This window comes from Meriones unguiculatus, chromosome 4 (genome assembly GCF_030254825.1).
Source record: "Meriones unguiculatus strain TT.TT164.6M chromosome 4, Bangor_MerUng_6.1, whole genome shotgun sequence".
NCBI classification, from domain to species: domain Eukaryota; kingdom Metazoa; phylum Chordata; class Mammalia; order Rodentia; family Muridae; genus Meriones; species Meriones unguiculatus.
In genome coordinates this window covers 88,960,746-88,975,314 of record NC_083352.1, presented here as the reverse complement: position 1 = coordinate 88,975,314, position 14,569 = coordinate 88,960,746, and the positions used below count along the sequence as shown (strand labels likewise).

Sequence of the window (14,569 nt, the reverse complement as noted above, 5' to 3'; positions counted from 1 at the left end):
TATACTTAATATGACTGTCCTGACAGAATAGAAGTCCTGGAGGCCTCCTCTATACTAAATACTAATCATTTTTAGGGTTAGTATTTAGATGTGGGCAAAATCTAGAAAGTTATAGGATGTACACAGGGTAGTCTTTGGGGAAGCAACTATTTACCAACAAACAAGAAAATATTTTAATATGATGCCTGATGAAAATGTCCCAGTGAATCTGAGTAACAGCAACACTGTCTGGAATATCAAGAACATATACAAAGATGAAATAATTCTAGTACTTATTTTTACCATAAACATTTCTTTAATGTTATATTAAGACACAGAGTATACTGTTTAAAGTTGAACAATCATATTATGATGGAAAAATTCAAGAGACTAATTTTAAAAAAGCCCACATAGATGAGAGAACGTAGGGAGAAAGTGAAGTCTTGAGTGAATGTGTGTTGTTGACATGAGTGGCCATGTCAAGCACCAACGCCTGAGTCCTGAGGGAGTGGCACAGCCTTTACCAGGCAAATCTTTTCTTTGGTCTGAGTGTGAAAGTTGACAGCACATGCAGAAAATGTCCACCATAGCTTTCTCCTGCTCCCCACAGAGACTGCTCCTATGAGGATGAGCTAACCTGGCCTCTTTGTTCCTCTGTGCATGAATAAACAGCTAAGCGTGCTGTAGGGCTGCAGTTTCTCAGAGCCCAGACCATGGACCCCAGCTTTTCTGTACCTATGCCTGTGTGTCTGTCCTTTCTTCATTGCCTCACTGTCCCACTTAGGTCAACTCCTAGAACCATGCAAGCATGTGGCAAAAGAGTAAAGGTAACCAATGCATAGAGCTTAATATTTAAGTGTTTAACTGAAGCCTCAACACCAAAGAACTGCCTTGTAACCACATAAGTCAACAAAGTGAGCAGGACAGAAGGTGGCATCACCATTTCAGACATATCGTCCAGGGTTCGGCCTTTCATCTCATCAACCTCACTCTTCAGGGCTGACACTCTTTCCAGCTCTTCTTGGGTGTAACTGTATCCAGATATACCCTTCTTCTCTTCAATAGTTCGCTATAAGAAATGAAAGGGCCGTGAGAGCTGACATCTTTCCCCCAAAAAAGTATTTCCTATTTCTAATGAGAAGTTATGAATAATATACATTTGTTTAGAATCCTAACAGACAATCTCACTCACTTCAATTATTACTTCCTCCAAGAACAGGTCTTTATACACTATAAACCTACACTCAAAAGTTGCCATGCTATCTTCAGATGTGTAGGAAGTATATCTAATTTCAGATTCTCAAGTAATGTTGTATACTTAGCATAGAACCTAAAACACATGATGTACCCAATAAATATTTGGCATGCATGCATTCGCAAGTGACAAGTTGTTTCCATTTGCTTACCTGGTCCTTCTTATATACTAGCTTTTTTGAGCACAGCTCTAGTTACCAGTATAGAGCCGTGAGCAAAAGGGGGTGGGCTTTTCCCTCAAAAAGCTCATTTCTACCTCTCTCTGGTCTCGACTCCAAGATGACCAAAAAAAGAAGCAACAACTGTCGAGCCATGCGTAAAAATGGCCATGCGTAGCCAATTCGCTGCAGGAACTGCGCTTGCTGCGAACTGCGCCTGCTGCGTACCCAAGGACAAGGCCATTAAGAAGTTCGTCATTCGGAACATTGTAGAGGCCGCTGCTGTGAGGGACATATCCAAAGCAAGTGTCTTTGACACTTATGTGCTTCCCAAACTCTGTGTCAAGCTGCATTACTGCGTGAGCTGCGCCATTCACAGCAAGGTGGTTAGGAATTGATCTCGTGAGGCCCGGAAGGACCAAACACCCCGACCATGATTTAGACCTGCTGGTGCTGCACCACAGCCTCCACCAAAGCCCATGTAAAGACAAAGGCATTGGTAACAGAAGGACAGAGAAAAATTACTCTGGACAAATAAAATGGAAGTTATACTTAAAAAAAAAAAGCTTATTTATAGTGGAAAAACACACGATAAAAAAAAATAAATAAGTAGAATACATTCAAGGTGAGAACAGAGTGGAAACTTAAACCATAAGGTTGTTACAAAAAGTATAGACATCTAAGCAAAGCTCTGATGGAAGTACAGAAGTGGGAGCCCAGAAATGGAGCAGAAATGTCAGTCTGTAGGAAAAACATGAGAGTGTAACATTCTGGACACAAGTGGAAAGATGTGTGTGTGCATGCACATGTGTGAGAGTTTGCATATATGTGGAGGCCAGAGGTTGATTCCAGGTGTCCTTCTCAATTGCTCTCCAACATATTTTTTTTCATTTTTTTAGATTTATTTATTTATTATTTATACAGTATACTGCCTGCATATGTGCCTGAAGGCCAGAAGAGGGTACTAGATCGCATTATAGATGGTTATAAGCCACCATGTGGTTGCTGGGAATCAAACTAGGGACCTTTGGAAGAACGGTCAGTGTTAACCTCTGAACCATCTCTCCAGTCCCCTCCACCGTATTTTTCCGAGACAGTGTAACTGAACATGGAGCTCGGAGACTTGGCTAGACTGACTTGTCAATGAGCCCCAGCAATCGTCTTATCTCTGGCTCTCTGGTGCCAGGATTATACGCTTGCATTGATGGACTTTTACATGGTGCTAAGGATTGAACTCAGGTTCTCATGCCTACATGGCAAGCTCTTTCCTGACCAAACTATCTCCCTAGTGCCTGTAGAAAAATGTTACAGGGAAGAAGAAAGGGTCAGTTGTGTTAAATGCTGCTAAAAGGTTGAGTAATAAGAAGATGCAAGCCAAGCATGGTGGTGCTCGCCTTTAATTCCAGTATTCAGGAGGCAGAGACAGGTGGATATCTGTGATTTCAAGGCCTCTGTAGGCCAGCCTGGTCTACAGAGGAGTTCCAGGATAGCCAGGACTACACAGAGAAACACCGTGTCGAGAAACCAAAACCAAAACAAAACAAAAACCTATTGAAAGCCACGCATGGTGGCACATGACTATAATTCCAGAACCCAGAAGACTGAGGCAGGAGGATGAGGATTTCAAAGCCATCTTAGACAACATAGTGAGTTTCAAGGTAGCCTAGACTACACAGTAAGACCCTATCTCAAAGAAGGATAAAAAAATATAATTGAAGAATATTCCAAATGGTTGGATTTCTGTGCAGCCAACAGGACATAAAAAGAGAACAGGACATAGAATAGACATAACAGAGGGGAGGAAATCACAGAAAATTAGCACACAATTTGTATGCAGTTTCCTCTGTAGGGATAATCAAAATCCCAAGCTGTGCACAGCAAAGGAAGATACTCAGAAACTGCATAGAAACTGGGATATGATTGCTTAAGAGATATACACAGATTTCAGCATTTTCACAGTATTAGCGGGACAGGGATAGCGATTCAAGACTTGTCAACACATAGCGGCCCTGGTAAATGCCCTGGTTTCCAGCTAGCACAGAGGGCTGCATCTTAGAAGTATAGATATAACCTAACAGCCAGACCCAGGCCCAACAGTAACAACCAATTCTGAGGAATAAAGTCTGTGCTAGTGCTATAAGGACTGTATCTTTATGAGTAGGTGAAAACTAGAAATATATCAGCTCTAACATTACCCCTCTATTGGATTAAAGTGATCTTCAAGAAAGAAATTAAATCCAGCCAGGCATGGTGGAGCATGCCTATAATCCCAACATTCTGGGAGATAGAAGCAGGTGGATCTCCATGTGTTCAATGCCAGCCTGGTCTACAAAGTGAGCCCAAGACAGCCAAGGCTACACAGAGAAACCCTGTCTCTAAAAACCAAATAAATAAATAAATAATCATTTGGAAGGAAAATTAATATAGCCAGGGCCATAAAAATTTAACCACATGTGATGTCTGGCATCCAGTAAAAAATATAAATTAAAAATATATATATATATATAAATAAACAGGACCAACCACTAAAAAACAAGAAAAATATACAAGAGAAATGGATGTCAGTATAAAGTTAATAACAGGAACTTTAAAGCCAACAAGTAGGATCTATAAGATAGAATAAACCTGAAATTCTAAGATGGAAAAATAAAATAACTGAGATTAAAAACTCAATAAATGGACTAAACATAAACACAGACACACATACATACAAGATTAATGAACTAGAAGCTAGCAAAGCACCTGTAATCCCAGCACTCAGGAGGCAGAGGCAGGCGGATCTCTGTGAGTTTGAGGCCAGCCTGGTCTGCCAGGACCATACAGAGAAACCCTGTCTCGGAAAAACCAAACCAAACCAAACCAAACCAAACCAAACCAAACCAAAAACAATAAAACAACCCAAAGTGAACCACTATGAGAAATAATAATATGGAATGAAAAAAGAAAAAATGAAGCATAACCAATAAAAAAAAATATGGGACATGAGTCTGATCCCTGGGACCCACAGAGTGGAAGGAGGGAAGAGACTCCTAGAAGGTGCCCTCTGATATCCACACATGCCACCACACACGCATATGGACACACACAGTCAACAAACAAGTAATGTGGTAACAATAAAAAAGAAGCACGGGGAATGGTGAATAAGGCTAACACAGACATAACTGGAGTCCAGGTAAAAGGCAGAGACAGACTGATTACTGCAGCACTAAAGGAGCTTGAGAAATCCCTACGTTTGCTTTTAAGTCAAAGCTAAGGGAATCAAGAGGAAATTAGAAAATAATCTGAACAATAATGCAGTTACCACTATCAAGTTTAAAACCAGTGTTGTCAGGATCCATGTTTGGTTCACAGTAAATTTAGTCTTAAATTTCTCCAGAAACAGACTATTCATCATCACGAAACTGGAAAGTTCATATTGCCAGCCAAATGTGAAATGCCCTTGACCTCAACCAGGACTGCCTGTTCACAGCAGCATCCCGATTGGGGAAGACATTTTCCCAAATGTCACACCAGGAGCACTGCCGGCAGCTGGCACACCGAAGCTCAGCAGCAGAGCTTCAGCGTTCACCTGCCAAGCCACGCACAAGCACACGGAACAAGCCTGCAGGCAAACTTCCACACAGCATCTTTCCAAAGCTCCTTGGAAGTGCGTGTGTAAGCCATGAAAAAGAAATGTCTTACAATCACTTGCTTGGAATGATAATTTTACTCTTATTAACTAGCTAACCGAAAGAAAAACCTGCTTGGACTTCCAACTTCTATTAATAACTGCAAAGTAGGCACACATATTTTTAAAAGGCAGTGCTTACTGCTGCATTAAAAAAATAAATGAATCAGCTTATATGACATCTCTGTAATTAATCAAAGAAAATTAATAATTGGATGATTTTCCAGTAAAAACAATGACCTCAGCTACAAGCCATAAGCCTCTGACATTTGTATTTTTAGCAGCTGCGATAAAGCTGTATTACCAGTTGATGCTGGATGGTCTCCTGACGTTGCTTCAGAAGTTCTTCTGTCCTCTGCAAGAGGCCGAATTCAGCCTTAAACTCAGCTATTATCTGATGCTTCTTTTTGAAAACTGTACTCTTGCTTCGAAGTTTACTGACGTAGCGCTTGAACTGAAAAAAAGTACCCAAGCATTATAAATAAACTCATTGTATTAGAAAGCTTTTCCTCTCTATCTAGCAGGCCACACATCAGAATACACACTAGCCCAGTTTTCTTAGAAAACTAGTAAAGACTGACTGCTAACATTCATGCACTTGGTGTGTGCACCATATGCACACAGGAGACACACGTCAGGAGAGGTGTCAGACTCCTAGGAACCGGAGTCAGGATGCTTGCTATGCTGTGAGCCACACTGGGGCTGTGAACCAACCTGGTTCTTGTTTGTTTTTATCAGATAAGGTCTCTATCCAGCCCTAGCTATCTTAGAACTTGCTATGTAGACCAGGCTGGCCAGGCACGTGCCGCCGTATCCAGCTATGAACCTGGTTCTTCTGGAAGAGCACAAAGTGCTCTTATCACTGAGCCATCTCTCCAGCGTTAAGACTCACTTCTTAATAATAAATATATATATATATATTCATTTTTAACTTACCCAAGTATTCTAATCCTTTCATAAAAGCTCTTCACAAATAAACGAAAAAAAAGCAAGAAAGCAAGAAAGAAAGGAAGAAAAAAAGAAAGAGAAGGAAAGAAAGAAATCCAACCCCCAAACAGTACAAAGGTCTAAAGAAGGAGGAAGAGGCAGTGAGTAGATCTGCCCTTAGTCTTGTCATCGAGCCTTTTTTTTTTTTTTTTTAAAGATAGGGTTTCACTGTATAGCCCTGGCTGTCCTTGACTTGCTTTGTAGACAAGGCTGACCTCAAAATCACAAGAGATCTGCCTGCCTCTGCTTCCTGAGTGCTGGGATCACAGATGTGTGCTACCACGACCACTTCATCATGGAGTCTTATGAATGACTGTGTTCTGCTAGACATGCACTTGATTCTCTGGGCTCAATACAGACAACTGGAGTCAGCAACAGTAAGTATCTGTCACCTGAGAAACAGACTGTGGCTGTTTTCCTAGGAAGCATTTAATGCATGGGGTAGGAACTCATCCTAAAATGTAAGAAGTTAAGAATACTGAAGGTTAGCAGGGCCTCATTTAATTCAGCCACTTACCTCTGTGTAATAGCCAAGCAACAGCAACACTACACTAATTAAAGAGCCATCATTAATACCGACTAGAGTCTGGAAAGCCAAGTGAAAGAAAATATTTCAGGAAATTCATATGATAAACATTACTTATCACATATCACATGCTAGGCACTGTGGCAGATGCTACTACTCCACTCATCAAGCTTAAATGAACCATCTAGAAAAAAAAAAAAAAAGAAACCATCTAGATTTACAACGCTGGTGAATATTATAAGGAACTGAAGGTACCCTAAGAGCAGGTAGTAACTTAACTTGTGTTGGGGTGAAGATAGGAAATAGTGACTGGGGTTACAGGAGGGAACACATAGGAAGCTTCTTGGAATAAGTTACCTTCATGACAAAAGTGAAGACATTGGAGTATGTGAAAGGGAGAAGAAAGAAGCAGAGACTAGCATTCTAGGAAGCAGAAACAGGCTGGGCATGAGTCCTGAGACACTGGCTTCACAAAAGTACTGCTTACTGTGAGAAACAAAGGCTAGGGGCAAATGAAAAACTACTAGAAAGAAACACTTCCACACTCACTCCATTTCTTCTTTTCTTACTATGTAATTTTTCTGCCATGTAGAGTTTTATTAAATAGATAATGAATGATTCTATGGTAAGGACCCTGGCTGCTATAAGCATACCACTTCCATATAACAGCAAGCTCCTCCTGTACTACCCAACATCAGACAGTTCATTAGCAACCATTGTGAATACACAGTGCTTCTCTTTGTTTTGTTTCTTGATTTTTTCGGACACAGGGTCTCACTATGCAGCCTTTACTGTCCTGAGCTTGTGACGTAGACCAGGCTGACCTTGACTTTACAGAGAGCTTTCTGCCTCTGTCTCCTTAGTGCTAGGATTAAGGGCATGTACCATGACACCCAGCTGTACAGTGCTTCTATTTGTTTTAAGGTGAGAAGCTTAATAAGGAATAACATACTAATAAAGTAATGAACATAATACCGACTGAAATCTTAGAAATGAGAGAAAGGTGAGGTTCAAGGATACTATGCCAGTGAGGACTCTCCTTCTAAGCTTCTTTGTCGTTGATAAGAAAGACATGCTTTTTACATAAAGGATTACGTCTCCGCCAAGCATTGGTGGCACATGCCTGTAATTCCAGCACTCAGGGAGGCAGAGGCAGGTGAATCTTTGTGAGTTCGAGGCCAGCCTGGTCTACAGAGTGAATTCCAGGACGGCCAGGGCTACACAGAAAAACCCGGTCTCAAAAAACCAAAAAATAAAAAAAGGAAAGAAAGAAGAAAGAAAAAAAGGAGTCAGATCTCAATTGAATATTTGACACTACCGGATGCAGAGTACTTTCAATAGTTCTCAAAGCTGATTAATATTTTGGTTTTTTTAATATTTCATTTATTTATTTATTCTTAATGGTTTTTGGCTTTTTGAGATAAGGTTTCTCTGTGTAGCCCTGTCTGGCCTGGAACTTGCCTTGTAGACCAGGCTGGTCTCAAACTAGAGATCCGCCTGCCTCTGCCTCCTGAGTGCTGGGGTCAAAGGTGTGTGGTGTGTCGCCACGCCCCACTTAAATACTTGATTTCTAAATTTTTTATTTTATGTGCGTGTTGCACATATATATTATATATTTAATACATACATTATATATTATTTTATGTGCGTGTTGCACATATATATTATATATTTAATACATACATTATATATATTATTTTATGTGTGTGTTGCACATATATGTGTGTGTATATATATATGTATACATATATATATATATATATGTATATGTATGTATATGTCTGTGTACCATGTGTGTGTCTGCTGCTGCTGAGGCCAGAAGAGGGAATTAGACCTGAACCTGGGTCCTTTGTGAGAACAACTAGTATTCTTAACTGTTTTGCCATCTCTCCAGCCCTACAATATTTCGACTTAATACCATTAGTGTTGAAAATGCTGCTTCACATCACACACAGGTCAAAATGGTAGCAGTATGTTTATGGCCATCTCAAAATTGTAAATTTTGTCTTAATCCTAGGTTAAAGGTAATTTAACAATATTTTTCAGTGAAATTCAAGACAGCAACTCACACAACCATTTCTTGTTTTTGTTTTTCAAGACAGGGTTTCTCTGTGTAGCCGTGGCTGTCCTGGACTCTGTAGACCAGGCTGGCTTTGAATTCACAGAGATCCGTCTGCCTCCGCCTCCTGAGTGCTGGGATTACCAGCATGCCCCTCAAACACTGTAACACAAACCAGTCCAAAGATAAACTAATTTGATACACACTGAAGACTGATGGTAGAAATACGAAGTCTGTGTGTGCTGTAGTCAGACCGCTGTGTTTCTGTAACAGCAGAAAGTACTGTAGGGACAGCAGAAACATTACAACTCCTAATAGACCAATGGTGTTAAATGTGAGCATGGTGTGATGGCATGTGCAGTGCTATTTGTGTTTGTGTGTGTTCAAAACGGGGTTGCAGAGAGGTCCTGCGTTACAACAAGAGTTACCACTGACAGAAATACTGCAGCGTCATTACATGTTTGCACATATTTGATTTGAATTCGTTTTTGGTTAGTGCATAGTAAAAAACCTTTTACTGCTGCCAATTTTTTTATGACTCCAAAATTCTGTTACATCATCCCATGAACTTGCTATCCACGGTTTCAAAAACAAGCTCTAGAGAAACGAAGTTGAAAAATACTTTTCCTTTTTTTTCCTTTGTGACTTTTTTTTTCGCTGTAGTATTCTTTTATATATAAATTACAGGTTATTTACTTTGCATCCCAGCTGTAGCCCCCTCCTTCATTCCCTCCCAATCTCACCCTCCCTCCCTCATCTCCTCCCTGTACCTCTCTAAGTCCACTGATAGGGGAGGTTTTCCTCCCCTTTCATCCAACCCTAGTTTATTAGGTCTCATCAGGACTGGCTGCAATGTCCTCCTCTGTGGCCTAGGAAGGGTGCTCCTCCCTCAGGGGCAGAGATCAAAGAGCCTGCCACTGAGTTCATGTCAGAGACAGTTCCTGTTCCCCTTACTAGGGAAACCCACTTGGATGCTGAGCTGCCATGGGCTATGTCTGAGCAGGGCTCCTAGGTAATCTCCATGCATGGTCCTTGGTTGGAGATACAGTCTCAGAAAAGACCCCTGTGCCCAGATATATTTGGCTCTTGTGGCACTCCTGTCCTCTCTAGGTCTTACTAACCCCCCATTCTTTCATAAGATTCCCTGCACTCTGTTCTTTGTGGATTTTTGAGACAGGGTCTTCCTATGCAGTCTGAATATGACCCTTGGCCTTGGCCTCCTTGTGCTGGTAATGCAGGCACGCGACAACACATGGGGTTTAATGATATATTGGATGGGAATAGAGAGGGACCTATTGTCCCAGTGTCCCTTGCAGCAAGGCTGGCCTCCAATTCAAAAGGCAGCCTTGAATGGATCTTCTTGCCTCCACTTCCAAAGGCTAGGATTACAAAATGTGCCACCATGCCTGGTTCTCCAAGAATTTCTCTATAATTAAGTTAGTCTTGCTGCTCAGGAATCAAGCCCCTACACAGCAACTTTTCAATGGCTAGGCTACAAAAGCTACTTGAAAAATCTGGGCAATACTGAAGTACCTAGACTCTAATAACTTGCTAATTTTCCTTTTAAAGAATAAATGTATAAGCCTCATATAACCACAGACTCAGAATCCCTAGAGTAACTATACATTCTATTAAAAGTGTCCTGGGCAAAGAGCCCAAAATGAAACCAGCCCTGCCCATCTGCTGTCCTGTGTAACATCTAGGCCAATTTCCCTTCTCTATCTTGCTGTGCTCCACAACTATTTTAAAAGCTGACAGTTAGAAATGCTTTTGGAGGAAGAACAAGCCCACAGTTCTCCCCGTACCCTGTGAGAACTGGTTATTATTTGGCACTCACTGTACGTTCTGCCTAGGGGAAGGGTATGGTCAGGGTCACATGAGTCACAGTTCTACACAAAGGAGCGATAGGTGGCCATCGAAGCATCTAAGTGTACCCTTCTGCTCTTGGCTCATTAAGGAGAAAGAAACACATTAGCAATGTTCTCATTTCATTGGACATTCCTTCTAATTACTACTTGGACTTTAGGTTATTTGGGGGCTTTTAAGTAACATACAAACAATACATATGCATTGATTTGTCAAACATTTTTATTTTTTGAGATAAGGATCTTGCTACATAGGCTGGCCTCCAATTTCAGATCTTCCTGCCTCCTAGGTACTGGGATTATAGCTTTGTGTCACCATGCTGGCCTTAAATATACACTTCATAATTTCTGTAGGATATTTTTCTAGAAATGGTCAAAAGGAACTTGCATTTCTGATATTCTGCCAAACTGCTCTTCAGAAGGCTATTTATAATACTTTTACAATCTAGCTAAAAAGTGTACCAAGCGTCCTCTTTAGCCCATACTTCTTTATAGGGAGGTTGGCTTTTCGTCATTTCTCAAGCGCCTGCAGGGATCTTGTGGAACAACATGCTTGCCTCCGCTTCACTTTCTCACTGGCCTGCTGTGTTTTGCTTCTGATTCTGTAACAGTGGTTCTCAAATTTTCTGAACCCTTTATGTAAACTTTTTGACTTGGCCCAGGCTGGCCTTGAACTCACCATCCCCTTGTCTTACTATTCTAAGAGCTGACGTTACAGAAGTGCACTACCTTGCCCAGTGAGCCTCTTAAAGTTGTCAGAGATCTCAAGGTTTTATGTGGTTCCAACTGGTGATATTTACCATACTAGAGATGAAAATTAGCAGCGTAGTATACCACAAGATCTAAAACACAAGCAAAAGCAAGCACATACTCTGTTAGCTCCCACAGCAATGGTATGCTCACATAGGAAGCCTGATAGGCTCCCGGTGCACTCATGAGAAGGTCAGCTAAGAACTACCCTCCCTTTTCTGGTTCAGAGGAGTGAGAGTGGGGCCTGGCAGGATGGCTCAGTAGTGAAGAGGCACAGCAGAGGGTCCAGAGATGCAGGGAAACGAGTAGACTAGGAAACTGTGCAGAGGTTACATCCTAGGGTGCTGGGAGTATTTATGGATGTAAGATCAGTAGGCTGAATTGCAAGGACTGAGAATGATGGGTAGAACTAAGGGGCTGAAATGACATGGACACAGACTAGTAGTAAGCATGGTGAAGGTTAGTGGGAATACTGGAAATAACACTAGGGTGATAATGTGAGCTGCGAGGGCACAAGATTGATATGTGGAGGGCACATGGAGGAAGAAGCTGGAGTAATCGTTAAGCTAGCTAAATCAAGCTGTGGGTGAGGGGGCATAATACAGGCATAGTGATACATATCTGTAATCCTGGTATTCAGTAGGCTGAGGAAGACAGTCTGAATTGGAAGCCAGCCTGAGCTAGATGAATACCATCGCAAAACAAAATACAGCAAAGCAAAACATAAAAAGAGATACTAGGGATATAGCTCAACGGGTAGGGTGCTTGCCTAGCATGCATGGAACACCAGGCTGGTGCCCAGGGCGGCATAAAAACTGGATGGTGTAGTAGTTTAAGAATGGCTCCCATAGGCTCCTATATTTGAATGTTTAGTCACTGGGGAGTGGTACAATTTGAAAGGATTATAAAGATTAGCAGGTGTGGCCTTATTGGAAGAAGTATGTCACTGGGAAAGCCCAATTTCTCTCTCTCTCCCTCTCTCTCCCTGCCCCTCTTTCTGCCTACAGATCAGGATGAAGTTCTCAACTACTTCCCCAGCACCATGTTCCCTGCCATGATGATAATGGATGAAGCCTCTGAAACTTTAAGCCAGCTCCCAGTTAAATGCTTTCCTTTGTAAGAGTTGCCATGGTCATGCTGTCTCTTTCCAGCAACAGAGCAACAACTAAGGCAGATGTGGTGGTATACTCCTGCAATTCACAGCACTTGGAAGATGGAGGCAGGATAAAAAGTTCAAGGTTCTTTTTGACTACGTGAAGAGTCAAGGCCAGTCTAAACTATAAGAAATCCTGTCTTTACAAGAAAAAAAAAAAAAAAAACAAGTAATCATTTCTTTTAGTTTTGATGTTTTCAAGACAGGGTTTCTCCGTGTAGCCTTGGCAGTCCTGGAACTCACTCTGTAGACCAGGCTGGCCATGAATTCTCAGAAATTCACCTGCCTCCTTGAGTGCTGGGATTAAAGGCATGCACCACCACCTAGCACAAGTGATCATTTTAAAGGAAGAACAAAAAAAAAAAAAAAAAAAAGGAATAGGATATAAGCAATAAATCTGTGCAAGATTAAGATAAAAATTGACCATTATGCACTGTAATAGGTCACTCAAACAAATGTGCCATCATTACAGTAAAATACAAAGCTTGCGACTGGCCAGAAAAGTGCATTTCAGCAGGTATCACCAATCATGTGTACTGATATACATATGGAATCCAATGTTGTCATTTCTGAAAGATCAGCCCTCATTCTCAATGTTAATGTGATCAGAAGAGTTAATGCTTTATGGTTTAGCCTGAAGGTGCTAAAGGAACTCTATTATGTGGTACTCTAATCTATCTGCATGCATTGGGTGTGGGTAATGGATTAATGATTTACAGCAATAGCTCTGCCTTTAGAAACAATATTACAGACTCAGCTTCTTTGTGATTGAAATAAAATTTGACAAATGTTCTTTCTCCTTTTATCTACTCGATGTGTTCTTAACCTTTCACAGTAATAATCAGAATCTGGGCTAGCTTATTCCTGACACCTTTCAAGCTTATGGGGAACTACAAAAGAGCTACTGAATTTTCAACCTCACTCTAAACACTTACATGAAAACAAGAATCTGCCCCTGTTACAAATTTTCTGCTTCAATATCTAGCATGAAAAATTATATTCCAACTAATTAGCTTGAAGTCTTTCACAAGACAATTACACAGAGAGTACTTTTGGCTGTTCAAGACTATAAAGAGCCTTGCATATTTTAAGAGAGAAATTAGTAATTCCACCACTCTCAAGTTTCTTCTTAGAACAACTGGGCCAGAATGAGTACTTTTTGTTTTTAAATCCTATTAGTCCAGCAACCGTGCTTTTTTTCCATGTCATAATTAAATCATATCTTTATCAATTGTCTTGTCAAATGATACTTACATAAAGAAGTCTACAGAAGTAGGCTTGAGAGCGCTAAGGAGTTAGGAGATAGGACACCACCATGAACGGACAATGCGGCTGCATTTGGGCAGTGTCTCCTACTCTGTCTAAATTCTCACTTGGTTTCTTAAGTTTGCGTGCAGCAATGCTACCTGTTCTAAGCAAAAAGAAAATGTTTCAAAGCAACCTTTGTTTTCTGCTAAAATGGCCATCTGTTCACAAGAGCCAACATAACTACTGTGACATAAACACATACACACATACTGTCCCAACCTTTCCCAACTTGTTAGTATTACATTTTTAACTTTAAATTAGAAAGTCTCAGCAGGCAAGTGTGAACAATGTAACTATGTGCACATGGTAGTGGCTAGTTAATGTTAGTGAGCTGTTGCTATAATGTTCTTTTGGAATGTATACAATTTACCCTTGTTCATTCAAATGCTGATTTCTCTCCCCCACTATCTGGTTTTAATCTGGACAATGGATTGTGAAGCTTATTCTAAGCATCACCTGTCTCAAATTTGTGTAAACATGCCACCATTTGTTTTCTGTGTTGTCAATTAAAACAACCAGCCACAATGCTGTGCAATGGAGAGAATAGGGTGGGATATCCTGGTAGGGGGGTTGGGGGTGGAAGCGAGAATCCACAGGAGAGGTCTTGGAATCACTTGGAGAGATGAACTGGGCCTAAGATATAAAAGCAAGTATAATGGGTGAATCTGAATGGTAGGAAACTATGCAGGCTTGGAGGTTTAGGATGGAATAACTATTGCCCAACATTGTACTCTAAATTAATTAAATAAATCCCAGTCTCTGTGTGGTGATTTGGGTATACAGCTTGTTTAGGAATAACCACTGCTTAACTAAAAGATAAACCAATAGTAAATATTAATATTCTACAACAAATGGTGCCCACT

The 14,569-nt window shown here is 40.9% G+C and overlaps 1 protein-coding gene and 1 pseudogene across 4 annotated transcripts in view; one reads left to right on the top strand and one right to left on the bottom strand.

Moving 5' to 3' along the window:
- Nucleotides 1–14,569, bottom strand: part of Ift81 (intraflagellar transport 81) — an 83,515-nt gene that overhangs the window by 18,330 nt on the left and 50,616 nt on the right. For all 4 annotated transcript variants that reach the window (XM_060382414.1, XM_060382413.1, XM_021631393.2 and 1 more), the window contains exons 12-13: nt 5,363–5,512; nt 920–1,048 (exon numbers count right to left, since the gene is read on the bottom strand). In XM_060382414.1, coding sequence (XP_060238397.1) covers nt 920–1,048; nt 5,363–5,512 — 279 coding nt within the window. The remainder of the gene's footprint in view (nt 1–919; nt 1,049–5,362; nt 5,513–14,569) is intronic.
- LOC110545352 (small ribosomal subunit protein eS26-like) lies at nt 1,513–1,878 on the top strand (annotated as a pseudogene).